Source organism: Canis lupus, chromosome 3 (assembly GCF_048164855.1).
Source record: "Canis lupus baileyi chromosome 3, mCanLup2.hap1, whole genome shotgun sequence".
Taxonomy (NCBI): domain Eukaryota; kingdom Metazoa; phylum Chordata; class Mammalia; order Carnivora; family Canidae; genus Canis; species Canis lupus.
Genome location: NC_132840.1, coordinates 57340442 through 57367105, shown reverse-complemented (window position 1 = coordinate 57367105; position 26664 = coordinate 57340442). Strand labels below are relative to the sequence as shown.

Sequence of the window (26664 nt, the reverse complement as noted above, 5' to 3'; positions counted from 1 at the left end):
TCATCAGTGGCACATTGAAACAGAGGGCTTATTTTTATTATTATTATTTTTTAAAGTTTTAGAAATTGAGTAATAGGGCAGCCCTGGTGGCGCAGCGGTTTAGCGCCGCCTGCAGCGCAGGGTGTGATCCTGGAGACCCTGGATCGAGTCCCACATCAGGCTCTCTGTTTGATGCCTGCTTCTCTGCCTCTCTCTCTCTGTCTCTATGAATAAATACAAAAAATCTAAAAAAAAAAAAAAAAAGAATTGAGTAATAATTTATACACAGAGAATTACTCCCAACTTAGGTGTGCTGCCCCATGAGTTCTGACAAACATATCTCCGGTGGAATCACCAAGATGATGGAGATTGAGAACCTTTTTGGGGAGCCTGGGAGCTCCATTGGTGAAACATCAGACTTTGGCTCAGGGCATGACCCCGGGGTTCCTGGGATGGAGTCCCACATCAGGCTCCCTGCAGGGAGCCTGCTTCTCCCTCTGCCTGCGTCTCTGCCTCTCTCTGTGTCTCTCATGAATAAATAAATAAAATCTTAAAAAAAAAAAAAGTTGAGTTCCACTTACTTGCACTATGAAGGGTACATATACTGTGTGTTAACAGGATGAGGCTCACCAGGCGAGGCGAGCTGCCTCTAACCTGTCTCCTTTGAGGATGGCTCCCTCTCAGGGCTGTTGAGGAACTGGAGTTCCCAGTCCTGGTGTCTCTCTGGCTCTGAATCCTCTTCTCCTGGGTTTCCAGAATCATCGGTGGAATCTGTGCGGTAGCACAGAGGCCTTCTCTCTCCGGACCCAGCCCCCAGCGTCCCTGGGATGCGCTGTGTGCTGGGGTGATGCTGGGACCTGCCTCCCTGCGTCTCCTCTGTTCTCAAAGGAGAAGGAGGTTCCAGAGCTCCTTTAAGCAGGTGGCCAGACTGGACTTCCATCTGTCTGTCCTGCATGGGGAAGTCCCAAGGACTTCAGTTTCCTTTTGCAGGCAGGTGAGTGAAGAGGTCCCCTCCTGCGGAGGGTGCCTGCATCCTCCCAGGCCCAGGGGCACCCCTGGCTGTGTCTACAGCCCCAGATCCCCCCTTCCCTTCCCTCTCACCTCTCCCTCTCCTATCTCGGTCCCTCTCATTTCTACTCCTCCCCATTGAGCATTTTTGTTATGAGTCTTTTCATATCTTTCCTGGGGAACCGGCGGCCCTCCTGCTCTGGTCCGTGTTCGCCTCCAACACCAGGACCGCCAGTCCACCCCGTGGTCTCCTCCTGCTCCCCGGCGGTGCTGTGACACGTGGGGAGGCGCCCACCCCCTCCTCAGCCTTGGGTGGCTTTCAGCCAGCTCCTTGGTCAGAGGAGATAAGTGGCGGCTGCAGGCACTTTTACCCCATTTGTCACTTGCTTGCCTTTGGGTTTATGTGTTGTTGTTTTTTTTTTTTTTTAAAGATTTTATGTATTTGGGTGGGGGGGAGCACACAGAGGGTGAGGCAGAAGCAGGCTCCCTGCTGAGCCGGGAGCCCAATGCAGGGCTCCATCCCAGGACCCTGAGATCACGACCTGAGCCAAAACCAAGAGTGGGAAGCTTAACCAACTGAGCCATGCAGGCGTCCCTGGATTTATGTTTTGGATCCTACAGAAATGTCTTGCATTTTTTGTCTTTTTATGGTCCTGGCCTGGAGCTGCAGGGGAGGGAGGCAAGGCCTTCTCCCCCCGAGATAAGGAAGGCCCTGGTGCTGGCTTTACTCCAGGACTTCCTTGCTTTCATTTCACATTCAGAGTATCCGGCTCACTGAGCGGCAGTTGGGAGCTGAGGGGCTGGTGGTTGGTTATTTCAATGATGAGTTTTCTGGGTGCCCTACCGGGATCCATCTGCTTAAGTCATATTTTCTACATTGACGTGCTAGGTTATCTTCTTTTTTTTTTTTTTTTTAAGATTTTATTTATTTATTCATGAGACACAGAGAGAGAGAGAGAGAGAGAGAGAGAGGAAGAGACACCGGCAGAGGGAGAAGCAGGCTCTCGCTGGAGTCTGATGTGGGACTCAATCCCGGGTCTCCAGGATCACCACCTGAGCCAAAGGCAGATGCTCAACCGCTAAGCCACCCAGGCGTTCCAACGTGCTAGGTTATTTTTTTTTTTCGTGCTAGGTTATTTTTGCTGTATGAAGGCTTCTCTCCTATGGGGATGAAGACAGCCCGAGCTTCCTTGTCAGCACATCACAGTGATGGGACAGCAGCTGTCACCTGTTAGTTTGGCAAAAATTTTCAAGCTTGATGCTCTTCTGTCCTTGGGAGGGCGTGAGCAAGACACGCACTCTCGGACTCTGCTGGTGTGATTGGTGTACGCGGTACATGCTTTTTTTTGGAGAAAGGTTTGGCAAAAGGCATCAATGGTTTTGTTTTGGTTTTTGTGTGTATGTTTTTTAAGATTTTATTTATTCATGAGAGACACAGAGAGAGGCAGAGACACAGGCAGGGGGAGAAGCAGGCTCCCTCTGGGGAGCCGGATGTGGGACTGATCCTGGGACCCCGGGGTCACTCCCTGAGCTGAAGGCAGATCTCAACCACTGAGCCACCCAGGTGCCTTCCCCCCTTTTTTAAAAAAGATTTTATTTGGTTGGCATGTTAAATATCTACCCGTCAGGACTGGATCTGTGCACCGGGAGCAGCTCTGGAGAACGAGAGGCCCGGGGGGTGTGGCCAGGCCCCACGACAGACCAGGCCAGATGTTGCAGAAAGTAAACACGGATGCTTCTGTATGCATTAATACTTATGCACATACACACATGTGCTGGACTTTGGTCTAGAAAGATGTACCTTGAACAGAAGATATTGATCTCTGAGGGGAGGGATTGGGAAGAAAGAGAAATGATGTTATTTTATTTATATATTTTTTGGGGGGTTAGACCCCAATGTTACATTAGTTTCAAGAGTACCATCTAGTGATTTAACAAGAAAGGCTTGAGTTTCATTATATCTCTCTGGACTTTTCACTGTTTCTAGGAATAGCATGTGTTACTTTTGTGTTTTTTTTTGTTGTTTGTTTTTTTGAACAGATACATTATTCTTTCGTGACCAAATGTTCAAACACAGGGACAAGTAGGCCATGATGACTGGAAGGGAAACAGAACAACTGCATTTTCAGGATAAGGGTGGTGGTGGGATTCATGTAGGGCAGAGTGGGGGCACGCCAAGGGGCTTCCAGGGACAGGAAGAGGCTGTTTCTTGGCCTGGGCAGTGGGCACCTGAGTGTTTATTTATTTTATTATTGCTTTTTTAGCTGTACGGACGTTCCTATACCTACTCATATGTAAGATACACTTCATGATTTTAACAATAGACACGTGTGGGACGCCTGGGTGGCCCAGAGATTGAGCATCTGCCTTTGGCTTAGGGCGTGACCCTGGGGTCCTGGGATCGAGTCCCACATCGGGCTCCCCACAGGGAGCCTGCTTCTCCCTCTGCCTGTGTCTCTGCCTCTCTCTGTGCGTCTCTCATGAATAAATAAATAAAAATCTTTAAAAAAAGAAAACAATAGGCACGTGTTAGGTGAGGCAGTGGGTCCCCTATGGTTTTAGGTCGGCTTCATCTGAACTTGATGACGTGAATTTGCTCTTCTATTTCAGACCTTCCCTCTCCACTCTTTATGCCTCTTTCTGTTTCTGGATTCCACGGTTTCCTTGCCTCTTCATGACAAGGCCACCCACCTAACAGTTGCCGCCCCTCCCCGGTCCTGCAGGGCAGGAAAACGCCATAGTCTGTGGGCAGAGGGCTCATACCCAGGCAATTACGGAATTAGGAATTAATGCATTGCCTAAGCTCATTCTTATCAAAGTCATGCCTAAGCTGCCTGCTAAGTTCTGGCAGCCAGGCCACTGCTGCCTGGAATAGTCTGGCCAGTGGTGATCAGGGGACAGTGGGTGTCAGGCAAGCGGGGCTACCTGGGGGGGGTTCTCGGTTGGTGGTGGGGCAACAGGTAGAGTGGGTGTTGTGCATTTGTCATCTCTACTTCAGAAGGACAGCATGCATTGATTTTTTATGGTCAGAAGGATTTTTCTGGGTATTGTGTTCGGGGCATTTTTGTTTTCTTTATAACAGTTTACTTTTTTTTTCATGCTACTATTTTTTAAGTATTTTTAAGTCAAAGGGGGATTTATTGAAAAGATGCAGAGGTGCCTCAGTTGAAGGACGTGCTGGGCGCCAGCCTGCAGGAGGCAGTGAGCACAGCCAGCGGGGGCAGGGATGGCCCAGGCCTGCTGTGGTCTCCGCATGTCCTTATGTGGCCCGGGTGGCATCCGGGCTTCTCTGCGTGACCAACAGGCTGCCCCCGGCCCTGTCCTGTGGCAGCTGGGTTCCTATGGGACATTCTCAGGGAGGGCATCCTCCCCTGCGCCCATCAACCCTGGCCCGAGGCCGGGCGTCTCTAAGTACCTGGTGGTCCTCTGGGGTCCCAGGCTGGAGAAGAGAAGGGACGGGCACTGAGAAGACGACCCTTCATCTGCGCTTACTCAGCTCTGTCCTTACCGGGCGCCTCTCGTGCAGGGGCCTGGGCTTCATGCCTTGAACATGTGACACCAGCAAGACCAGAGACTAGAGAACATGGGCTCTCAGAACCACCCGCCAGGGCCACGCTCCCCGTGGGCAGAAGGAAGGGGAGCTTTCTGCGGCGGGCAGAAGGTGCCTTCCTCACACTCCACAGAGGGCTTGGGGTGTCGCCCACTGGGAGGGGACTCATGGCTAAGAAGCCAGACCTGGAGCCCGGGGGCTGCCACTGCTGGAATTGCCGGTTGCCTGGTAGGCTGGGATTTGGGGGTCCAGCCTGGAAGTCAAGGTGTCTGCTGGGACAAAACGGTCGGGTTTATAGGGTGTTATTGTAGAAACACAAAGCCCAGGCCTGAGTCTGGTGCCTGGCCCCACACATGGGGCAGGAAGCTGTGTCCTGGCACCTGCTCTGTCACCAGCATCAGGCACCTGTCCTGTTCTGGGAACCAGCAGAGAGACTGCCCAGGGCTGGGGCGGGAGAGGGAGGGGCCCCTCCTGCTAGAGGCCTGTGTGTGAGCCTCAAGGGCCTGAGCACAACCTCCCCCCCGCCCAGTCACCCCGGGAGCGGCTGGGGTCTCCCAAGCAAAGTGCTCTCCCGGAGAATGCCGGCCATTCGGAGCCAGCGACCGCAGCTGCGCCGCGAGGGCTTGGGCGTCGAGGGGGTATTGGCACCGGCTCCCTCCACCCGCACTCGGCTCTCCATGTGGGCGGGTGTCCCCAGGCGGCTTGGTCCGACACTGCTTCTACCTCTACGGTTTGGGGTTTGGGGCGTGCCTGTGTGTAACATTCCTGCACCATGTGGCGGTGAGGGTCTGTCCCCCCCCCCCAACACTGTGTGCAGAACGGGTGGAAATCCCAGCTGGGCCCTGGGCCCTGGGGCAGAGCCAGTTCCAGGGGCCCCTACCCCAACCACTGTCATCAAGGCTCAGTCCTGCGGGGAAAGGTACCATTTCTCAGCTGTAGCCGAGGAATGGGAAGTGGGCTGGGTGGGTAGGGGGTGGAAGGCTCTGGACGTGTGGTGGCACCCACCACCCATGGGCAGTCATGGGCCAGTCCCCTGCCCCTTCTGCGCCCACACCCACCCTCTGCCTCGGGGCATCAGATAGGGGTGGGGTGAGGGGGTACATAGGAGAGAACAGGCAGGCTGGTTGGGGCCAGAGAATCGGAGAGCAGAGCAGTGGGATGGAAGGAGGGAGCGGTGGGTCCCTGGGTCCCTCTGGGCCTCTGACACAGTCACTCTGTCCCCGTCCATGTGGGTGCCCACAGGACACCTGGGTTGTGGAGCTGATTCTGGTCACATAGGGAAGCTGGTGACAGGGTGCCCTCCCTCCCTCCCCTCGGACCTCAATGCTGTTGCTGTTTGTAGGCCACTCCCTCCTCCTTGCGGCTAGGGTGGTGGCAGCTGGGCCAGTGCAGGGGACCTCGTTCCAAATAAAGCTCTGCATTTGTCAGAATCCCTGGCCCAGGCCCTGAGCAGGGGCCATGGGGTGTAGGCAGCTGCATGAAGCAGGTGAGCTTGGCCCAACAGATCCCAATAGATCCCCTCTGCGGGGCTGCAGCTGAGAACCTGGAACAACAGCCTGTTGGTGGTGGAAGGAGCGGCCTCCAGGACATGTGGGAAATGGACCAGCTACATGGACCCTCTGGTCTTTGGTGTCCTTGAGTGTGACATGGGGGCGAGGAGGAGGGACCTTCTGGGCAGAGTAAGGACCCCCCAAAATGACGGACCCCAAAGTGTTTTGTGAAGTGTACAAGGAACACAGGGGCACAGGATCAGTAAAGCAGACTGTAGAATCTCTGGCTTTCCTCAGTCTCTCTGTGTGAGTGTGCACCTGAGTCCTCTCTCGTCCCTTTGGGACAATGCTAATCGCTTCCCCAGGGTGGACTGAGCCCCAACCCAGTGAGCACACACGGGGAGCTTCTTCCAAGAAAACCCAGATTCCTGGCACCCCATCTCTGGCATCCTCCTAACCCAGGGTTCTTTTTTTTTTTTTTTCTAATTTTATTTATTTATTTATGATAATCACACAGAGAGAGAGAGAGAGAGGCAGACATAGGCAGAGGGAGAAGCAGGCTCCATGCACCGGGAGCCCGACGTGGGATTTGATCCCGGGTCTCCAGGATCGTGCCCTGGGCCAAAGGCAGGCGCCAAACCGCTGCGCCACCCAGGGATCCCTAACCCAGGGTTCTTTAGGGGTGGAACCTAGGAACACAAATCTTCAGTAGGCACCTCAGATGGTCAAGGCGGGTGGCCCAAGAAGACTTTATTTTTAAAGATTTTATTTTTTCATGAGAGAGACAGAGACACAGGCAGAGGGAGAAGCAGGCTCCCCGCGGGGAGCCCGATGCGGGACTTGATGCCAGGACCCCGGGGTCGCTCTTTGAGCCCAAGGCAGGCGTTCAGCCGCTGAGCCACCCAGGCATCCCTCAAGGAGACTAGTGTTAAAACTTGAACCACCAGTTCGAGGGCGCTCAGCTCGAAGGCAGCATCACCACGTTTGGCCACAAGGTGGCAGCAGAGAGGCCAGGAGAACCGGGCGTGGGCGGCAGGTGCGGGAGGTGAGCTCACCTGGGCTCGGCCTGTGGAAGGGGGCGGCCCCCACGCCGCACGGCCTCCTTTGCTAGGTGCCAGTTGTGCCCTGCAGCCGCCTCTCTCAGCCGCAGGCCTTCGTGGAGGAGACTGCCGAAGTCTGTGGGCAGCAGCCGCAGGCCGTGACCTTAGCTGGGCTGGGAGTGGTGATGAGTTCCACGTGAGTGACAGAAGACAAGGGACGTCACTTGCGTGGGGCAGCTCACGCAAAGGAAAACAGCGCAGGTTGGCAGCAGGGGTACCCCACCCGCCCGACAAGCTGGTAGGTCCAGGTGCTCATAAAGGACCCGCACCTGCAGGGTTGGCTCCAGTCCCCAGAGGGTCAGGCCGGGCCGGGGCGACGGCCAGCAGGAGGCAGAGGATGCTGGGACGGGGCAGCTGCCTCCGGGAGCAGCCAGGACGTCTCTGGCTGACACTGCAGGGGGAAGAGGATTAGATGACAGTCCCCTAACCCGGCCCGGAACTAACACCGCCCCCCCCCCAGCCTGTCCCCCTAAAGCTGCCAGAGCTCAGAATAACCCCGAGGACCAGACAGTGGGATGGCAGGGGCTCTGCTTGGTGCCCTGCTCCTCCTGCAGCTCCTGGGTACGCGCGTGCTCGGCCTCCTGCGGGAGGGACACTGACACGCAAGGGATGGGGCAGAGCCAGCAGGACGCAGGGTCTGGCTAGGGGCAGACACACGGAGCAGCGGGAGTCGCCCCCAGCCCCTCCTGGGCAGCGAGCCCACCGCCTCACCCATCAGCAGGTGGAGCTGAGGCCAAGAACGAGGAGCTGCATCTGTACCACCATCTCTTCGACAACTATGACCCAGGAAGCCGGCCCGTGAAGGAGCCTGAAGACACGGTCACCATCACCCTCAAGGTCACCCTGACCAACCTTATCTCCCTGGTAAGATGCCCCCACCCGCACCCACCGTCCTGGGGGCTAGTTCCGACCTCCACCACCCTGACTCCGGCTCGTCTCCAGAACGAGAAGGAGGAGACCCTGACCACCAGCGTCTGGATTGGAATCGTGAGTGAGAGCCGGGGAGCCGAGTGGGGGTCCTGCCCAGGTCTCCCCAACTCCTGCGGGCGCCAGGTGGAGACGCAGGGCACTGCCGGCCATCCCCACCCCTAGGACTGGCAGGATTACCGACTCAACTACAGCAAGGACGACTTCGGGGGCGTGGAGACCTTGCGGGTCCCTTCGGAGCTCGTATGGCTCCCGGAGATTGTGCTGGAGAACAAGTGAGGCCGCGGCCCTGCACCTGGCGGGCGGGGCCGGGGTTGGGCCCGGGCAGACGCCGGCTCTCTCGCGGCGCCCACAGCATTGACGGCCAGTTCGGCGTGGCCTACGACGCCAACGTGCTGATCTACGAGGGCGGCTACGTGAGCTGGCTGCCCCCCGCCATCTACCGCAGCACCTGCGCCGTGGAGGTCACCTACTTCCCCTTCGACTGGCAGAACTGCTCGCTGGTCTTCCGGTGGGACAAGCTGCTCAGGGGCGGGGGGCAGGGAAGGGGCTGGGGGGCGGTGGGCAGGAGGGCAGGGGGCAGGGGGCGGGGCGGGGCCGCCCGGGAATGGGATGTGGGGGTCCCGCCTCCGAGCTCCTGGCGGGGGCGCCGGGCCCTGGCTCCGCAGCTCGCAGACGTACAATGCCGAGGAGGTGGACTTCGTCTTCGCCGTGGACGACGACGGCGAGACCATCAGCAAAATCGACATCGACACCGAGGCCTACACGGGTGAGGCCCCCTCTGCTCCGAAAACCCGCCCCTGCACGGGCCCGGGGTGGGGGTGGGGTACTGGCCAGCTGGGGCGACCGCAGACCGTGGAGAGCAGGGTGGACGCGGCCGCCGCCCTGCTCGAAAGCACTCCCGACCGTCCCGGGCCCCGTCCCTCCCACCCCTTCCCGCCCCGCAGAGAACGGCGAGTGGGCCATCGACTTCTGCCCCGGGCTGATCCGTCGCCCCAACGGAGCCTCCGCTGGGGACCCGGGGGTCGTCGACGTCATCTACACGCTCATCATCCGCCGGAAGCCGCTCTTCTACGTCATCAACATCATCGTGCCCTGCGTGCTCATCTCGGGCCTGGTGCTGCTCGCCTACTTCCTGCCCGCGCAGGGTAAGGGGCCGCGGGACCCTGAGCCCGGCTCGCTGCTGGCGGGGCGGCTCTCACCGGGCGCTCCCTCCAGCCGGCGGCCAGAAGTGCACCGTTTCCATCAACGTCCTACTCGCCCAGACCGTCTTCCTGTTCCTGATCGCTCAGAAAATCCCCGAGACGTCGCTGAGCGTGCCGATGCTGGGCAGGTGACGGCAGAGGGTCCCGGGGCAACCCGGGGAGGGCGCGGGGGCGGGGGCGGGGCCAGGCAAACATGGAGGCGGAGTCAGGAGCACGCGAGGGGAGCCGGGCAGGCGACACCGGGAGCAGCTCGGGGGGGTCCGCGCCCTCCTGGGCTTTATTTGAGCGTGGGGCGGGACTGGGGCGGCGGTGGGTGCTCGGGTCCCCCGTCCTCCGCGCTGCAGCTGGACGCCACCTCGAGGCCTCCTGAGTATCTCTGTTGGGGATGGGCCGGCTCAACCCCTTCCCGCGAGCCCCGCCACCACCCCAGCCCCCCACTCCCCTCCCCCGGCCTCGAACTCCCCGGTGCCCGTGCCCCCATCCCGAACTCACCGGTCCTCCCTCGGTCGCGAGGCCCAGCGGGCGCCGCCGGTGCTGCAGGAAGGAGGAGGACCCCCGCAGGCCCCGCCCGCACAGGCACAGCCACGCCCCCTGCAGCACCAGCCGGGCGCTGGCGCCCACCGCGGCCCCCGCCTGCCGCACCCGGTGCCCCGCGGCCTGGGCTAGCCGGCTCAGCGCTGCGCCCGGGTCCCCCGCGCCCGGGGCTGGGCCCGGACTGCCGGCGCCGCCGTCCAGTCGCCGCGCCTCCTGCTGCAGCCACAGGGCTGAGATCTGCCGTGGGGGGTGCAGGGGTTGGGGGGTGTGGGGGCCTGTGCCCCCGTGCCCCCTCCTTCCGCAGCCCCCCAGCCCCACCTCACACAAGGTGGCGCCGAAGCTCACGACGCTGGCCGCGGCCTCTCTGAGCACCAGCCTCAGGGTGGGCGTCGGGGCGGGCGGCCCCTGCGGCTCCCGGTGGGAATCAAGCTCTTGGAACCTCTGCTCCAGATACTCGTGGGCTGAGGCCACGGCGAGCTCCAGGGAGGACAGCAGCGGGGGCTGCAGGGCCACCTGGACACGGAGCAGGGGGAGCGGGGACAGCGGGGCCGTCGGGGCCGGGGACAGTGCGCGGGGAGCGCGGGGCCGCGGGCGCAGCCTCACCTCCGTAGAGCTGTGGAAGTGGTACACCCACAGCAGGGTTTCCAGGGAGCTGGGGGTCCCCTTCATGGTTGCCGGCGGAAGAGGGAGCACCGAGCCGCGGGCGTCTGGCCCCGCTGGGGAGGAGCAGACTCGCCAGCGAGGCCGGTCGTTTGTGAGGTCACACGCCGCGGGCTCTGCAGGTACCTCATCTTCGTCATGGTGGTTGCCACGATCATCGTCATGAACTGTGTCATCGTGCTCAACGTGTCTCTGCGGACGCCCACCACACACGCCATGTCCCCGCGGTTGCGCCACGTGAGAGCGGCGAGGGGGACGGCTCCGGGGGCGGGGCGATGACCCGGATGGGGCGGGGCCTCGAGCTCGCTTCGCCCCGCCCCCAGGTCCTGCTGGAGCAGCTGCCCAGCCTCCTGGGCTCCAGCGCACCCCCCGAGGCTCCCCGGGCCGCCCCGCCGCCCAGGCGCGCGTCCTCGGTGGGCCTGCTGCTCCGTGCGGAGGAGCTGATCCTGAAAAAGCCGCGGAGCGAGCTCGTATTCGAGGGGCAGAGGCACCGGCACGGGGCCTGGACTGGTGAGCCGAGGGGCGCGGGCGGGCCGGCGGGGGCGCGGGCGGCAGGGGCGTCCCGCAGTGACACTCCCCTCCCTCTCTCCCTCGCTCCTCGGCGCCCCAGCAGCTGCCCTCTGCCAGAGCCTGGGCGCCGCCGCCCCCGAGATCCGCTGCTGCGTGGAGGCTGTGAACTTCGTGGCCGAGAGCACACGGAGCCAGGAGGCCTCCGTCGAGGTGGGGCAGCCGGCGGGGGGGGGGGGGGCGCCTGGAGGCTGCCAGTCTCTGGCTCCGCGGGACACGCAGCTTTGTGTCCGCCCCTCCCCTCCCCAGGAGGTGTCCGACTGGGTGCGCATGGGGAAGGCCCTGGATCACCTCTGCTTCTGGGCCGCCTTGGTGCTGTTCGGCGTGGGGTCCAGCGTCATTTTCCTTGGGGGCTACTTCAACCAAGTGCCTGAGCTGCCCTACCCACCGTGCATGTAGCCGGCTTCCCCACCCGGTTCCCGGGGCGGGGTGGGGTGGGGGGCTGCTGTACGGTGATCCTTTACCGACCTCACTTTTATCGACCGCCCGACCGCCCCTAATAAATCGGAGCTTTGCCAACCTCACAAGAGGAGTTGCGTGTGCGTGCGGCATGTAGGTCTGGCCACCGCGGGGTCCGGAGCCGAGGGTTCTCGGATGCCGGCCCTCCGGAAACCACTCGGTATCCCTCCTCAAGCCCTGCTGACCCCTCTAGCCCCAGGAGCTGTTATCGTCATCAGCGGATCGCCAAACTTAAAGGTCCCCTCCAGCCCACAGGGTAAGGCTGAAGGCACCCCTCCCCCTCCAGTCTTTCTTCCGGGTTTCTGGACCCAGCACCACCCCCTCCCTCCCAGTTCTGCTGGCTTACCCTGGCTGGTATCCAAGACTGGGAAAGAAAATGGAAAAAAACAGGGCGAGCTGGTGGGAGCTGGTTGAATTGTCTTTATTAACAAACGGAAGATCCAAGGCCACTACATTGGGAGGGGGCGGGGCTACTTGCTGCTCACACTATATACAGAGGCAAGCAAGGGGGTGGGGGTGGGGGTGGGGGGACAGAGCTCCCTGTTCCCTCCCTCCACCAGGGAAGGTCCGAGGCTAGAAAGAACTGGGGCTGGAAAGGGGGAAATGTTTTGGCTGGCGGGGTCCCCCCTCCATTCCCTGGGGTTTGGGGAGAGGGGAATCATTAAAGTGCTTTCAGAAAATGAGGAAATGGTCCCTGCCCCTGGAGTGGCAGGCGACACCCCCCCCCTGACACCTAGGGCCCAGTGACCCCCCCCAGGGTCTGGTACATTCAAGGGGGGAGCCGGCTCCCCTGACGTGCAAATGAAGGGGCCCAGGGCCCTGCCCGGTCAGCAGCAGTGGGGTACGGGGTGCATGCCCCGAGCACTCTCCTCAAGTGGAGAAAAGGGAGTGGGGCTCAGTCCACTTGGTTCCTGTAAGGGGAAGCTGTGCCTCTCCCCAGAACCGGGACAGGCACAGTTTTGGGGGGAGAAGTATTGGGGGGAGGGAAATAGGATGGTCACGTGATCACAAAAGCATCAGGGGTCAGAGGTCACGTTCCCAGCAGGCTCCAGTGAATCAAACCAGTCGAAAGCAAAAGCCCAGGGAGGGGAAAGGAGGGCGGCCTGGGGAGTCTGGCTGTGGGGCGAGCTGGCCCTGTCACCAGTTCATGATGCAGTTTCGGTTCAGCGTCATGAAGTAAACTTGGCTGCTGCCCCCAGAGCGGACGGAGGCGAAAAACACCTGGGCGGGGAGGAGAAGGGATTGGGGAAAGAGTCTCAGTTAACTGGAGAGAGAGAAGCTCCAGGATTTAGTCTCTTAGGGCACCCCCCACCCTGGAGGCAGAGGTAAGGGGAGAGTGCGGCATGTAGGTCTGGCCACCGCGGGGAGAGAGCAGCTGGCAGACACTACATGAAGGAGTCAGAAACTGCAGGTGACAAAAGGCAGGCAGGGACCCCAGGACCCCTTCCCAGGAAGACCCCACGGCCATCCCCTCTGCCAGGGGGCTGAGGGGCATAGGGGAAGGGGACCCCACCTTGTCATTCCGCTCGCACAGGAACTTGAGCCTCTGGGCTCGTTTGTGCATGAAGACACCGTCCAGGTGGCCTGTCTCCACGGAGCGGATCTCAATGGCTTTCTCACCCCAGCCCATGATCTGGTTGGAGCAGATGTAGGCTGAGGGGAAGGGGAGGAGGGGCTGTGAGTGGGGGCCAGGCAGGTAGCTGGGGGCAGGGGGCGCTCCAGGTGGGCCCCTCACTCACCTACAGAGGTGGGCATCTCTCCCCACTGCAGCACCACGTCCTTAATGATCCGCCCATATGTGTTGACGTAGACGCCTTCGTCCTCGTAGCACAGCAGCATCTCCATGCCGTCAGTGTTGGGGAGGAAGATGATGGCATGGGGCGTGATCTGGCTCTGGATCTGGGGATGAGAGGATGGACTGCAGGCAGTGCACCCTGAGCCGGGGCTTGTGGCTGCGCTCTACCCAAAGCCCTGCCGAGCTTACATGCACAGGGATGTAGATGTCATAGCTGTTCCCCGAGTCCACGTCCACAGCATGGAAGCCGGCACTGGAGCCATAGATGACCTTGAGCCGCTGACCCTCCTCCACAGTCAGGTCAACCAGCAGAGGACGGTGAGGGAGATCTGCGAAGGACTGAGGAGGGGAGGGGACTCAGGGGGGATGGCCAGGGACTCAGGGGGGGGGTGCAGAGGGGAGAAGGGGCTCAGGGGGCATGTCTAGGGCAGTGGGGGGTACGGGGGCAGAGGGGGGCCCCTGAGGCTACCTTGAAGGCCATGAACTTGTGGTAGGGTTTGGGGGCCCAGGCGTACACCTCCACGGAGCTCTTCAGCGCGATGACCAGGAACTTAATGCGCTCGTACTTCACTGGGGGGCAGGCAAGCAAGGGGAGGGGTGTCATCCAGGAAGCCCAGACCCCGATCCCTCTTCTTGGAAACATGCCCCTGGCACCCCACGGTGCCCTCCTCACCCACGCGGTAGTGCCCGCAGCCCTCCATGTCGCCCACGGTGGTCCAGCCCTGCTTCTTCTCCACGTCCGGGTCATTGTGCAGAATCTTGTTCCGGAGCCAGGACAGGTAGTACACCCGCAGTTTATTCCTTTTCCCTAAGGAGGACATGTGGCCCCTCACCAGAGGTCAGCGGGGCAGAGTGGGGCGGGGTGGGGTGCACCCCACAGGGGTTGGGGACGCGAGGCCACCCTCTTGGCCCTCCTCCCAGGCTACAGGCAGCGGACGGAGCATCTGGGGTCCCCAGCCTGTGCCCCGCGCACCTGAGATGGTGATGAGCAAGTTGAGCCCTTCTAGGACATCCATTTGCTGGAAGCGCCGCCGCCCGATGAGCCCATACACCTTGCCCTGCCCGCTCCGGTCCAGTAGCATCAGGCCATTCTCTGTGCCCACCAGCAGGTTGACACCTGCAGCGGGAGCCCCTGGGCGGGTCACTGGTGGCCAGCCCTCGCCCGACTGGGGGCCCAGGGGTGCCAGCAGACCCTGCTCTCCCTCCCTGGCCCTGGCTCACCCCAAAGAGCTGCACAGAGGATCTCTGAATTAAACCGCTTCTTGTACTTGCGAATCTCGGGGGTCTCGCTGTGGGCGCGGGTGTTGGTAGGGTTCACGTTGACCACGGAGCCTTTACGCACGTCGTACTGGAGCTGATCTAGCCGGCCGCCCTCTCCCCCCACCAAGGCTGCCAGAAAGAGGAGAGGGAGAAGGGGAGGAGGGCTGCAGCCCCCCTCCCCTCACCCCTGCACTGGGCAGGGGGTGAGGGGGTGGGGAGGGTGGGCAGGCCTCCTCTTAATCCTCAGGGGGACAGGGGAAAGGTGGAGAAAGGAGAAGGTGCAGGGGGCATGGAAATGGGGCGCAAGGCCTGGCAAAATCCTCCTGTCACTCAAGGGCCTCAGGGCCGGTCTCAGGCCCAAGAAGAGGCCGCGACCCTTGGTAAGGCTGTGTCCCAGAGACCCCCTGTGCCCTTCCCCAGGCCCCATGGCACCCTGTCCTCCTGTCCTCACCTGTGATGGGGATGGTATCCCCACTGCCTCCAGGCTGGTAGATCCCTAGGTCCACAAACATCGTGAATGAGCTCTTGCCAGGGGCCTTTACCAGCCCACGAGACTGGTACTGTGGGGGTGGGGCAGCAGTCAGGCAAACCCCGAGACCCAGCCGCGGGCTGCCCACTCCTCCCCAAACCCTGGCCGTCTCGACCCTGCTGTGCGCCCCCCAGCGCCCCTGCCCGCTGCCCCACACATCAGGGTCTGCACTGTCTACTTACATCACTACCTCCATCCTTAGATGGGGGGCTTTGACCTTTGCCGCTCTCGGTGGGTGAGTGGCTGGGCTGGACGACATCTGGCAGGTTTGTGTAGCCATTGCTGTCTGCATGCAGCAGGCTGCGCTCCTCTTCAGGAGTCTAAGGGAACAGAGGGAGGGGAGCCAGTGCCGGGCAAGGAGGGGGCACAGCAGGTGCTTGGAAGAAGGTGGGGGCACTCACGCGCTGGACTACCATGGTGCCACCCCCATAGGGGGTCTGGGTCCCAGCTATCTCTTCCACGTCGTGGACCACCATGGTGCTGACGCTGTCCGTGTCCCCGTCGCTGCCACGGGAGAGGGGGGGGCCGTCAGTCTCAAGCCCTGCTTGTCAGCCCTTGGCAGACACAGGGAGGACCAGTGCTCTCCCCTCCACTCGGCACAGGCCCCTCTAGCTGACAAGGCCGTGGGAGACAGATGGGGCCACCAGCCCAGACCCCCTTCTCTAAAGAAGGGGAAGGGAAACCGACCAACAGCAATAGCCAAGGACCCCAGCCTAGAAGAGGGGGAGCCCTGCCCATCCCCAGGCACCCCCATACCGGGCCCCAGGGGGGTCTCTGCTCCCCTCTGAGGGCTCGCCGTTGCTTTCATCCTCATCTTCACTGCTCTCCACCTCCTCACTGGAGGACGAGTAATCCATGGCCTTCTTGGGTGGCCGTGGGGCATCGTCCAGGGCTCGCTCCTTCAACAGCACGAAATCCTGTGGGGAGGGGGTGGGGAGGGAGGCGTGAGAAAGGGGGAAGGGAAGGAGGAGCAAGTATGATGGGTGCCAGAGGAGAAAGGGCAAGCGACAGGGGGCTCCCAGGCAGGCCTTCTCACTGACCTCACCGATGGCACGCTTATAGCTCTGGGAGGGGCCGCAAGGGTGGAAGGGCAGCCAAGAGAAGCAGGAAAGAGGTGAAGAAAGGTCAGTAGCCCAAAAGTGCAGCCCGCAACCCCTTCGCACAAGGATGGAGGGGGCCCTCCCAGCACCGCCCTGGGCTCCTGGGGGCTCTGAGGCCCCAAGCCCCCACCCAGGGGCAGGCAGGGCCAAAGCTGCCACCGATGACTTACTGCGGGCCGGCCTGGCCGTGAGCGGTGGTCATCAGGCTTGGCTTTGTTCCCAGGGGAGAGCACTGGGGAACTATCCAGTTTGGAGGAGGCTGGATCGGGGAGGGTGGGAGAAGGGGGGTCATTGAGTCCCAGTCACCACTGTGAGCCCCAGCCAGCTGCCCCCAGGGAAGGGTCCATCGACTGGGATAGGGCTGGAGACCAGCTGAGCAGTCTGTGGCATACCTCCTACACGGTTCCGCTCCAGCGAGCCAGCCTGGGGCAGGTGCCCGTGAGCGGGGAGGGCACCTTCCGGCCGCTCCCAGCTGGGGTCGCTCCTCCTGAGATCCGGGTTGCTGCAGGAGAGCAGAGGCAGGTCAGAACAGGGGCTCCTGTCGGGGCCTGAGCCGCACTGCAGAGGGGGACACCACCAGGGGCAGCAGGTGGCAGTAGTGAGGGTGGGCGTGAGTGGTGGGCAACTCCATTACCTACAGGCGTTGGGCGGGCCAGGGGGCTGAGCGGGGGGCCCTGGAGACTTGGGGGTGCCCCGCTCTGCCCGCCTTTGCAGATAGATTTGCCAGGCGGAGTTGCTGCGAGGTCTGTGGAGGGAGCACAGGGGTGCCGGGGGGGCGGGGCAGGGGGCACTGAGGTGATGGGTGTGGGGCTGGCCCACCCCTAAGCGGGTATACCTGGCGACCTCCCCTGTGCACCCCCGCCCCCCACCCCAGGGCCACCGTGCAGCTCCACCCGGGCACTACCTGGCGCGGACAGCCTGAGTGGGCCGGGCCCCTCCGGCCCCACTGGTGTTGAGCGCGGCAGCAATGGAGGAGGTCCTCTGAGGCACCTGTGGGGGGAGGAGGGGTCAGCGCCGCCCTCCCTGGGCGCTCCTCACATGTGCGCATCCTGGCCTCCACCCTGGCAAGTATTTTCCTGGCTCTCTCAGACAAGCAGACTGAAGTTAGGGGAGCTCACGAGTTTTCCAGAGTCATGAAGCTGGGATGCCAACCCAACAAGTCTGGGGCTTCCAACACCTGGCCGCATCTGCTCCCTCCCTTGCCCCCAACAGCAGGGACAAGGTCCCAGGGCAGGCAGCCCACCCTCCCGCCCTCCCACCAGAGTGGAGGCAGAACAGGGCCCAGGGCAGAACAGGGCCTCCCCCCCCATCTCCACCTTTTCCTTCCCACTTCTCACCTCTCTCCTGGTTCTGCACAGGGCCCTTACCTTGGGGGGGGCCTCAGTATCCGGCCGGACCCAGGCTGGGGGGTTTGGGCCGGGGCCAGGCCCTTCGGAGGTGGGATCTGAATTCTGGCGGATGACGGCTCCTCGGGCGCTGGGCGTGGTGGTGGGCGTGGGGACAGCAGGGTCAGGCTCATGGGAGGCTGGGAAGGCAGCCAGGTTTCGGGTGGGCTGGTCCTGCAGGGACTGGGATCGGGGTACAGGCGCTGCATATGGCTTCAGTGGGACCCGGTGTGCCACCAGGCTCTGCAGGGAAAGACCAGGGAGGGTGGGCTGCCTGCTTTGTGGCACATCCCCACCCGCGAGCGGGGGCCTGGCTGGGAGGAAGGGGCAAGGGAGGCCTCTGGCTTCCAACTGTCTATCAGGAAGGGGCTCTGGCAGCCTGAGTACAGGTGAGACCTCACCAGATACATGCAGCAGCCGGCAGGTGCTATCTGCCCCCGTACCCCGAGATCCACGATTCCCAGCTAAGAGATGCACGTGCGCGCGTATATACAGCCATGCTGCAGCCATGCAGAGAGAAGCTCCCGCATCAGTGTGTTAACACGGGAACGGGGAGAGGCTCACCTTGTGCGGTCCCTCCTGGGGCTCCACCGGCCTCTGCATAGGCGGAGTTTGGGAAAGGGGGCCCGGAGGCCCGGGGGCGGCCTGGGGAAGGGGGGGCTCAGGCCCTGTGCTGCTTGGCTTGGTCTTGGCCAAGGGGGAGTTCTGCTGCTTGTTCATCCTCGTCCTCTCCTCAACCTGTGGCATGACAGGGTGCCCAACAGGCCAGCTGTGCTTCCCCATGCTCAGAGCATGCCTCCCCCATCCTGCACGCTCTGCCCATGGCCCATGCCAGGTCCCCCCTTCCCGGGTCTGCCAGGGCTCCATGCCCCCCCATCCTGCACGCTCTGCCCTCAGGCCCATGGCCCATGCCAGGTTCCCCCTTCCTGGTCCTGGTCCCGAGAGGAAGGGAGGAGCCAGGGAGGAGCCAACCTACCTCTCGTGCCCAAGCAGGCTTGTCAGCGGGACTGCTGCCCCGGCCGTAGTGGTATAGCGGCTTCCTATCGGTGGGCAAGCCCGGTTGCTGCTGCTTCTGCTGCTGCTGCTGCTGCTGCTGCTGCTGCAGGGACTTGAGGTAGGCGTGCTCCTGCTGCAGCTGCCTCTGGAGCCGCTCGGACTGCCGCTGCTCCTCCAGCTGCTTCCGCTTGTACTCCTGGGCCCAAGGGTAGGGAGAGCGGGCTCAGCGGAGCCCAGAGCCGGAGCAGGAGGGCCCTCTGTCCAGCTGCCCGTGGCATAGGGCTCTGCCCCAGACGCCTGGCCGGACCCCCTTCCCACTCCAGCACAGAGGCTCTGAATCCGCTTCTTCCCAGAGGAGGTCGGGGACCCCGTTACCAGCAGCAGGGCCTGTTCCTGGAGCAGCTGTTGCTGGAGGATCTCGAGCTGCCGCTGCTCCTCCTCTAGCCTGTGACGAATATACTCCTGGGGGGCAGGGGGGGCAGAGGGCAGGGGGAGAGGCGGGCAGGGGGGGATGCGGCGGCATGGGCAGGACAGGAGCAGTTGGGCGAGGATGAAGAGGAGAGCGGGGAGAATCAGAGAGGACAGGTGGGGTGGGATGAGCCCCCAGAGGGCAAGTGATGAGGGGGCCAAGGTGCAGGGCCCGAGAGGGAAGGGGCGGGCAGAGGAGTCAAGGCCAGGCAGAGAGATGGGGAATGAAGGCACAGAGACAGGAGGGTAGGAGCCAGGGTGGGGGTGAGGGTGGGAAAAAACAGAGAGAGAGTGAAGCTGGAAAGATAGGAGGAATCTCGGGGAAGGGAAGACGGGGAAGGGCGTGGGGTGCAGGAGAGGCAGGCGGCAGGAGCAGAGGGGAGGCGGGCTGGGAAGGGGTGAGCCCGGTGAGTGCTGGGGGCGCTGTACCTGCTCCCGCTCGGCCTGCCGCCTCTCCTCCTCCCGCCGCAGGGCCTGCCGGTCCTCCAGGCGCTGCTGCTCCTTCTCCTGCAGCTTCCGCTGCTCCCGCTCCCGCCGCTGTTGCTGTCGGGGAGAAGACCGCTCCCTCTCAGCGCCAACGCCAGCACAGCCGGCCTCTGGCGCCAGCGGTGAGGGGAGCCCTACTGGACAGCGCGGGCGGCCCCTCCCACTACAGCGGCTCTCCCTGACCCGCGGCAGCTGTGCACGGGACCCCCGCCTGGGGCCCCTGCTGCCCCTGGGGGGCCACCTCGAAGCCTCCCGTCCATCAGCTCCTCCACCAAGCAAGCGACCCAGGCCGCCACGGGGCGCACAGCGGGCCGCAGGGACGCCGTCCGGCCACAAGAGGGCAGCAGGCGCCCGCATAGAAGCCATCCAGGCCGGGCCTGGTCAGAGTGTACCGACCGAGAGGGGTAGAGAGGGGTGAAGGGCGATAGGGACAGGGGGCTGGCTCACGGAGCCCTGCCTGTCCCCGCGAGGAGGGCAGGGCAGGCCTGCTCCCCGGGACACGGTGGCACATGGCCTCTGTGCCTGGCTCTTGGGCAGGGCAGCCTCGGCTCTGCAGGGAGTACGGGGCTGCCTGGAGGGCAGCACACCGGGATCTCCAGTGCCTGAGCCAATTTTCTTTACCTTTTTAAGATTTTATTCACTCATGAGAGACACTGAGAGAGAGGCAGAGACACAGGCAGAGGGAGAAGCAGGCTCCTTGCAAGGAGTCCGACGGGGACTCCATCATCACGCCCTGAGCTGAAGGCAGATGCTCAACTGCTGAGCCACTCTGGCATCCCTGAGCAATTTGAAGTCTGGCTCTCCTTGAACTTTGAAATCATGTCATTGTTTCAACAAAAGCCCCAACATTTAAGGCCATTTTCATACCCTCTCCTCCCTCACCATGTCCCTCCTGAGGAACAAATGCATCTCAGTACCTATGGATACAGATGCATGCTTTCTACAGTGGTGATTTAGTTAACAACCCTGGTATTTAAAAGATTCTCTATTATTTGAAAGGTACTTCTCCCACCCACCTCTAATTGGGCCAGGGACCAGACTATTTTCCAGCTAATCTATGCCCAAACCACTGGAAATAAAAGCAGGATCTTTAGAAGGAGCTTCCCGATGGGACCAGACTGCTGCTGGGAGCAAAAGCATGGGGCTCTGGAGTGTGTGCGGAGCCCTAGCTCCCTGACCCCTGAGGTAACTGCCTACAGGACAGACAGGAGTGGGGGGCTCCGTGCAGGGCAGGGACCATCCTCTATGTGGGGAAGGCGGCCCCTGTGTGGAGGGCTGACACCACCCACACAAGGTTGGCCAGAGGTCTGAGAGGCTGGGGAGCCTGCGCATGCTCCCTCTGTTTGGGCGGCCAAGGGAACCAATGACAGAGCCAGGACAGGGTGGTGAGAGGGCGAGTGGCCCAGGCCCCCCCAAGGCGACCCCACCTCCTCCACGCGCCGCCGCTCCTCCTTCTGCTCCTCAATGCGGCGCTGGCGCTGGTGCAGGAGATGCTTGATGTGTGCCTCAGGGTCTCGTTGCTGCTGCTGCTGCAGCTGCTGCTGCTGCTTCAAAGCCTCAGAGTTGCTCTTGTTCTCCTGCTGCAGCCGCAGGAACTCCCGGCGCAGTGTGGATTCCCCCGGCACGTTCATGATAGAGCTGTGCCCAGTGGGCAGCACAACACAGGGCGGGTCAAGGCCTGGTCCACCCCTGCAGGTCTGCCCCACCACCACCACCGGGCACTCGGGGGTGGTTCTGCACAGCCCTGTGCCCACCACCCAGCCCCAGGGCCCACCTGGGCTCGCCCTCCTCTCCATGGCTGTCATCCTCCTCCTCACTGCCGCTGTACTCGTACTCCGTCTCCTCTGTAGGGGGAGGTCACTGCTGTTCCTCCCCCAGTGCACCAGAGCCCACCCGGGCTAGGGAAGCTTCCATGTGGATAAACCACCCAGCCTGGCCCCTCCACCCTTGGAACATGGGCTGAGACAACCAGGGGCCAGACCCCACAGCGGGCAAGGCGTGGCAGACCACGCACAAGCACTACACCGGGCCCCCGGCTCACCATGGAGCTTGTCAGGAGGGAAGGGGGGGACCTTCACTGGACAGGCTGCCTGGGATGGTGGGGGAGTGGAGGGGAAGCAGCCCCGGAGCCAAGGCAGGTGGGGGGTGGGGGAAGGAGCCGGGCAGAGGTACCACCTCAGAGCCCTGCCACCTTGCTCTGGCTCCTGCTTCTGCTCCGCACCAACCTTTCTCGCCTCGCTTCTTGCGGGAGCGGTCGATGTGGTCCTTGAGCTGGATGCGGACCTGCCGCTCTGTGGGCTGGTCCCGGATGAAGGGGAACTTGAGCAGCTGCTCTGTAGGTGGGCGGCTCAAGTAGGTCTTGATAAGACACGTGTCAATGAAGTCAGTGAACTTCTTAGACCTGGAAGTGAAGGGGGCTCACGCTGGGAGGGTCCGGGGGGGGGGGGGGCAGGGTCATAGGCGCTAGACAGGGATCACCCATCTGAGAGCCATCTCCACGTCCCACCACCGGCCAGCCCCCACCCCTCGGTGGCACAGACCGTTGGACACAGGGGTTAAGGTGGGAGGCCTGGTCCGAAGACCTTCCTTTCTAGACATGAAACCCCCAGAGACCTACCATTTCTTGGACTTGAGTCTGGGGGGTGGGTTCCGTGGGATGAGGAAGAGGGCTCGCATGGGGTGCATGTCACACAGAGCTGGCACACGGGAGGGACACCATGAGTCCCTCTCACAGCCACAGAGTCTGAAGGAGCCCTGCCCACTGTGACCTCCCCAGACCCATGCCCGCCCCCCACAGCCCCTCTGGGGCTCCCTCCATGCCCAGACTCCTCACTTACGGGGGGCCCCCTCTGCCATCTCGATGGCTGTGATTCCTAGAGACCAAATGTCACTCTGCAGAGGGGGGGGGGGGAGGAGGGACAGGGGCATGTTCATGACAGCCCTCCTCACCCCACCCCCTGGGCTTCTTCAGGGATGCCCCCCCACCCCACCCCACCCCATCCCTCACTCCGTACCCTGTAGTCATAGGTGGCATCGGGGTTCTCATCACAGGCGATGACCTCTGGGGCCATCCAGTAGGGGGTCCCGATGAAAGTGTTCCGCCTGCCCACAGTGCGGTCCAGCTGAGCACTCACCCCAAAGTCCACTGGGAAGACACAGAGGGAGGGGTCCTAACAGAGGGCCGCATCTGTTCTATCCTGGCCCCCACCTGCATGTGCCCCAAGGGCAGCACCCAGACTTTCCCTGGCACCCCTTCCACCCCATCAGCATCCCGAAGAGCCTCACCTAATCTCCCTGTGTCTTGGGGGAAAACCAATGGGCGAGGGCCAAGGGACAGGCAGGAGGAGCCGAAACGTCCCACCTCCCCAGAGGTATCTGGGTCATGCAGGGAGCAAAGGAAACTTCTGGAGTGATTTCCAGCAAGGGGCAAGGCCTCTCAGGGCAGGAGCAAGACTCCCAGCCTCCAGGCAGGTGACATGAGCCAGCAGGGGGAATGAGGGGCCTCACACTAAGTCCTGGAGGTCAGAGGCCCCACGTGCGTACCTAGCTTGACCTCGGCGTTCTCTGTCAGCAGCACGTTCTGCCCTTTGATGTCTCGATGGATCACCTTGTGGGCATGGAGATGGGCCAGACCCTGGGGCAGGAGGGCACGGGAGTGTGTGGACGTGAGCCGCGAAGAGGGGCCGACCAGGCTGGGCCGAAGAGGCGGCCCCTCCCCATCCAGGAGCCCAGGCACAGGCTGCATCCAAGGGGACTGTCCTGAGAGCAGCAGTCCCTGGAGGTCTCCTTGTGCCGGCAGGGCAGCTGTGAGGCAGCGGAGGCGCCATGATGGTTCTCCAGAGCTGGGACTCCGTGTCTACCCTACCCGCCCAGCGCCGCTGATGCCTGCGAAGACGACACGGCTGCGGCCTCCCTCCGCGGCCTCCCTCCCGCAGGCAGGCCTGGCCTGGAGCAGGGGGAAGTGGGCGCTCACCCGGAGAATCTCCCTGCAAATGTAGGCGATACAGTCCTCCTTCAGGGCATTCCCCTTTGTGTTCTTCACTAGGTCTGTCACGGAGCCAGCCCCACAGAACTCCATCACCAGCTACGGCACCAGGGAAAGAAAGGGGAGCATCCATCAGGCAGGGCCTTCCGCCCCTGCCAGCCACCCCACCCCCCCAGAGGAGGGCACAAATGGTGTGCAGACCAGGGGACACTCCTTGTGGAAGCCAAGGAGCTCCCTGAGCCAGGGAGAGGAGGCCATGCAGCGGCAACAGGGCAGGCAGGGCCGACGGATCCCAAGAAGGCGCCCTGGGAACCCTGGAAACTGTAGCCAGAATGATGGGCATGCACGCATTTCCCTCGGGGGGGGGGACATGCTTTTGTCAGGTCCCCCTGGGCACCCTTCACCCTGAAACAAGAACTGCTGCCCTGGAGTGTGGGTTGGCAAACTTTGGCCAGGGAACTAATAAATGTGTTTTTTACATTTTTAAATGGTTGAAAAAAATCAAAATATGGATCATAAAAATTTCAAGTCTCAGAGTCCTAAACAAAGGCTTCTGGGACACAGTGACATTCCTATCTCCGTTCATGTATGCAGGGCGTATATGGCTGCTCTCATGGCTCAGCAGCCAGGGTGAGGAGCTGTGGCAGAGACTATAGGGTCTACAGACCCCCGACACCTACCACCAGGCCCTTCACAGCAAAGAAGTTGGCCAAGGCCTAGCCCAGAGGCAAGAAAGAGACTAAGAACCTGCAACTCTCCAGGCCTGCTGTAGGCAAAGCAGCGCGCCTGGCCAGGGGGCTACAGGAGGGAACCTGTGGAGATCCCAGTGGGACCTGCAGAGGCCGTGGCCACGTCAGCGCCCCGGGGATTGGGAGGCCCGTCCAGGTGTTTCACTGCACAAAAGCCACATCTGATGCAGAAAAAGGCTGGAGGGGATGTGTGTACATTCAACAAGTGATATGGAGACTGCCTGTTGTGCATCTATGCCCAGGGCTCTCCCTCCAACAAGCCCAGGAGAGGGGGTGGAGGGAAGGACAGGTGCCCAGTCAAGCAGCTAGCCTCTGGTCCCCGTGATCGCCCACTCACACACAGCTGGCAGGTAGACCCCAGTGGAGTGTTGCCCCCCTTGCTTTGGGTATAGTGTGTTTGAATGCCTTGGAAGCAGGGTACACAGAAGGCACTCAGTAAGTACCTGTCTGGCAACTGGTAGGAGGGAAGACCTAGAATGAGCCCCAAGCCCACCACCACGGCCACCACGCACCCTAAGCTCTCTTCCTGGGGGCTGGGGGCTGGGCCGTGTAGCAGAAGGGGCGAGGCTGGGAACGAGCCCAGGCCTGGGAGGGCAAGGTCTCTCAGGAATGTTCTGGGCCAGGAGAGAATCTGGTGGAGGCCCAAAGGAGCCACAGCGAGTTTGGGTTAGACAGATTATCTGGAAGGGTGTGCACTCCACCAGGAGCCTCCGAGCCCTGCCACACCATGCACAGGGATTTGGGGACATGGCTCCCCCGCGGTTTTGCGTGAAGGCAGGACCAACGGGCTCACTACCTTTCCCAGCACGTGCGAGGGTTATGCTGTCACTCACTGTGTGTCACGCACAGTGTAAGCTCCTGGTCAGGACAGAGGCGTAGGCAAAGCCCAGGCCACCTTGGCCACCCAAACAGAGGCCACAGCATGTGGGCACTCCACGTGAGTCACGAGGCGCTGTGCATCCAGAGGCAGGGGACTTGTGAGGGAGCCTGGACACAGGGAAGTGGGGACCACTCACCCAGAGCTGGTCGTCATTCCCGGGGGGGCTCTTCTTTATGAAGGCCCCATAGTAGGTGGCGATGTTACGGTGGTGAGAATATTTCTTCAACATGTTGATCTCCTGTTTGATCTCTTCCTCCTCATCCTGGGGACATGGGAGGAGTGAGCCCAAGAGCCCCCAGCCCTCCTCAGGGCCCTGCCCCGCCCTCTGCCCTCATTGCTCCCTACCTCCGTGACATCCATGACCTTGATGGCAGCCAGCTGCCCAGTCTTGACGTGCCGACCCTGCAAGACAGAGAGCCAGGTGTGGAGGGTCTGAGTCTACAACCAGGGACGGCTTGATTCTGAGGCAGGACACACCTTCTGGCTCTTCTCTGTCTTAGAAAGTGTCCCTGTGGCGACTGGACACTTCACTTATGGGTCAGGCACAGGGACGGGCACAGGCTTCCAAGAACAACTATAGAGCCTGGAGTCCAAGTGCTAAGCTGAATAAAGATGAAGGGTTTCTGGGATGCCTGGGTGGCTCAGTAGTTGAGCATCTGCCTTCAGCTCAGGGCGTGACCCCAGGATCCTGGGATAGAGTCCTGCATTGGGTTCCCCGCAGGAAGCCTGCTTCTCTCTCTGCCTGTATCTCTGTCTCTCATGAATAAATAAATAAAATACTAAAAAAAAAAAAAAAAAAAAGATGAAGGGTCTCCTCCCCTAAAACAGCTTAGGGACACACGGCAGAGTCACTTCTGTTCTGGACTTCCCACAGTTTGGAAGCTGAGAAGGAAGTAAAGGAGATCCTTCCCCACTGGAGGGAGCTGGGAGCAGCTGGAGGAGGGGCTCTGCCTCTCTGGCACCTTCTATGCCAGACAAACTGCCTCCTGCATTCCGGCCCCGGCCTGCCCCAGTCAGGAAGCCTTTCCCAGAACTGTCCCCCTCCAAGGCTTGCTTGCTTGCTTTCTTTCTTTCTTTTTTTTTTTATTATTTTTTTATTTTTTTATTTTTTATTTTTTATTTTTAATTTTTATTTATTTATGATAGTCACAGAGAGAGAGAGAGAGAGAGGCAGAGACACAGGCAGAGGGAGAAGCAGGCTCCATGCACCAGGAGCCTGACGTGGGATTTGATCCCGGGTCTCCAGGATCGCGCCCTGGGCCAAAGGCAGGCGCTAAACCACTGCGCCACCCAGGGATCCCTCTTTTTTTTTTTTTTTAATTTATGATAGTCACACAGAGAGAGAGAGAGAGGCAGAGACATAGACAGAGGGAGAAGCAGGCTCCATGCACTGGGAGCCCGACGTGGGATTCGATCCGGGGTCTCCAGGATCGCGCCCTGGGCCAAAGGCAAGCGCTAAACCGCTGCACCACCCAGGGATCCCCCTCCAAGGCTTTCTATTATCATTGGCAGGACAGAATAAAGATAGAGTTGGGATTTTAGGGACCTCTGG

General features: G+C 61.5%; 2 protein-coding genes across 33 annotated transcripts in view; one reads left to right on the top strand and one right to left on the bottom strand.

Moving 5' to 3' along the window:
* Window positions 1-582: 582 nt before the first annotated feature.
* CHRNE (cholinergic receptor nicotinic epsilon subunit) lies at window positions 583-14549 on the top strand. Of its 22 annotated transcripts, none has more exons than XM_072821512.1 (15): window positions 627-973; window positions 2120-2217; window positions 7846-7991; window positions 8070-8114; window positions 8220-8329; window positions 8410-8565; window positions 8723-8823; window positions 9002-9202; window positions 9273-9387; window positions 10576-10690; window positions 10777-10963; window positions 11064-11173; window positions 11270-11735; window positions 13250-14053; window positions 14196-14549. In XM_072821512.1, the coding sequence occupies exons 1-13, from the start codon at window positions 933-935 to the stop codon at window positions 11417-11419; spliced, it is 1575 nt and encodes a 524-aa protein (XP_072677613.1). In that variant the 5' UTR covers window positions 627-932; the 3' UTR covers window positions 11420-11735; window positions 13250-14053; window positions 14196-14549. The 22 variants fall into 22 exon arrangements, with proteins under 22 accessions (XP_072677600.1, XP_072677596.1, XP_072677598.1 ...); XM_072821513.1 differs by having other exon boundaries at window positions 632-973; window positions 11067-11173; XM_072821506.1 differs by having other exon boundaries at window positions 620-973; window positions 7846-8114; window positions 9002-9387; window positions 13250-13592; window positions 13856-14053.
* The window catches only part of MINK1 (misshapen like kinase 1), a 42054-nt gene continuing 27269 nt past the window's right edge, over window positions 11880-26664 (bottom strand). For 2 of the 11 annotated variants that reach the window (XM_072821483.1, XM_072821490.1), the window contains 32 exons: window positions 25458-25514; window positions 25249-25374; window positions 23472-23582; window positions 23042-23132; window positions 22513-22643; window positions 22336-22390; window positions 22116-22194; window positions 21724-21899; window positions 21273-21342; window positions 20926-21136; window positions 19442-19555; window positions 18920-19006; window positions 18525-18740; window positions 18113-18286; window positions 17531-17791; window positions 17068-17153; window positions 16798-16908; window positions 16556-16665; window positions 16334-16422; window positions 16104-16127; window positions 15820-15980; window positions 15465-15567; window positions 15246-15383; window positions 14986-15094; window positions 14496-14663; window positions 14248-14391; window positions 13948-14082; window positions 13744-13844; window positions 13464-13613; window positions 13219-13378; window positions 12993-13132; window positions 11880-12700 (listed from right to left, as the gene is read on the bottom strand). In XM_072821483.1, coding sequence (XP_072677584.1) covers window positions 12617-12700; window positions 12993-13132; window positions 13219-13378; window positions 13464-13613; window positions 13744-13844; window positions 13948-14082; window positions 14248-14391; window positions 14496-14663; window positions 14986-15094; window positions 15246-15383; window positions 15465-15567; window positions 15820-15980; window positions 16104-16127; window positions 16334-16422; window positions 16556-16665; window positions 16798-16908; window positions 17068-17153; window positions 17531-17791; window positions 18113-18286; window positions 18525-18740; window positions 18920-19006; window positions 19442-19555; window positions 20926-21136; window positions 21273-21342; window positions 21724-21899; window positions 22116-22194; window positions 22336-22390; window positions 22513-22643; window positions 23042-23132; window positions 23472-23582; window positions 25249-25374; window positions 25458-25514 — 3972 coding nt within the window. In that variant the 3' untranslated portion in view covers window positions 11880-12616. The remainder of the gene's footprint in view (window positions 12701-12992; window positions 13133-13218; window positions 13379-13463; window positions 13614-13743; window positions 13845-13947; window positions 14083-14247; window positions 14392-14495; window positions 14664-14985; window positions 15095-15245; window positions 15384-15464; window positions 15568-15819; window positions 15981-16103; window positions 16128-16333; window positions 16423-16555; window positions 16666-16797; window positions 16909-17067; window positions 17154-17530; window positions 17792-18112; window positions 18287-18524; window positions 18741-18919; window positions 19007-19441; window positions 19556-20925; window positions 21137-21272; window positions 21343-21723; window positions 21900-22115; window positions 22195-22335; window positions 22391-22512; window positions 22644-23041; window positions 23133-23471; window positions 23583-25248; window positions 25375-25457; window positions 25515-26664) is intronic. The other 9 variants (XM_072821484.1, XM_072821486.1, XM_072821485.1 and 6 more) reach the window with 9 other exon arrangements.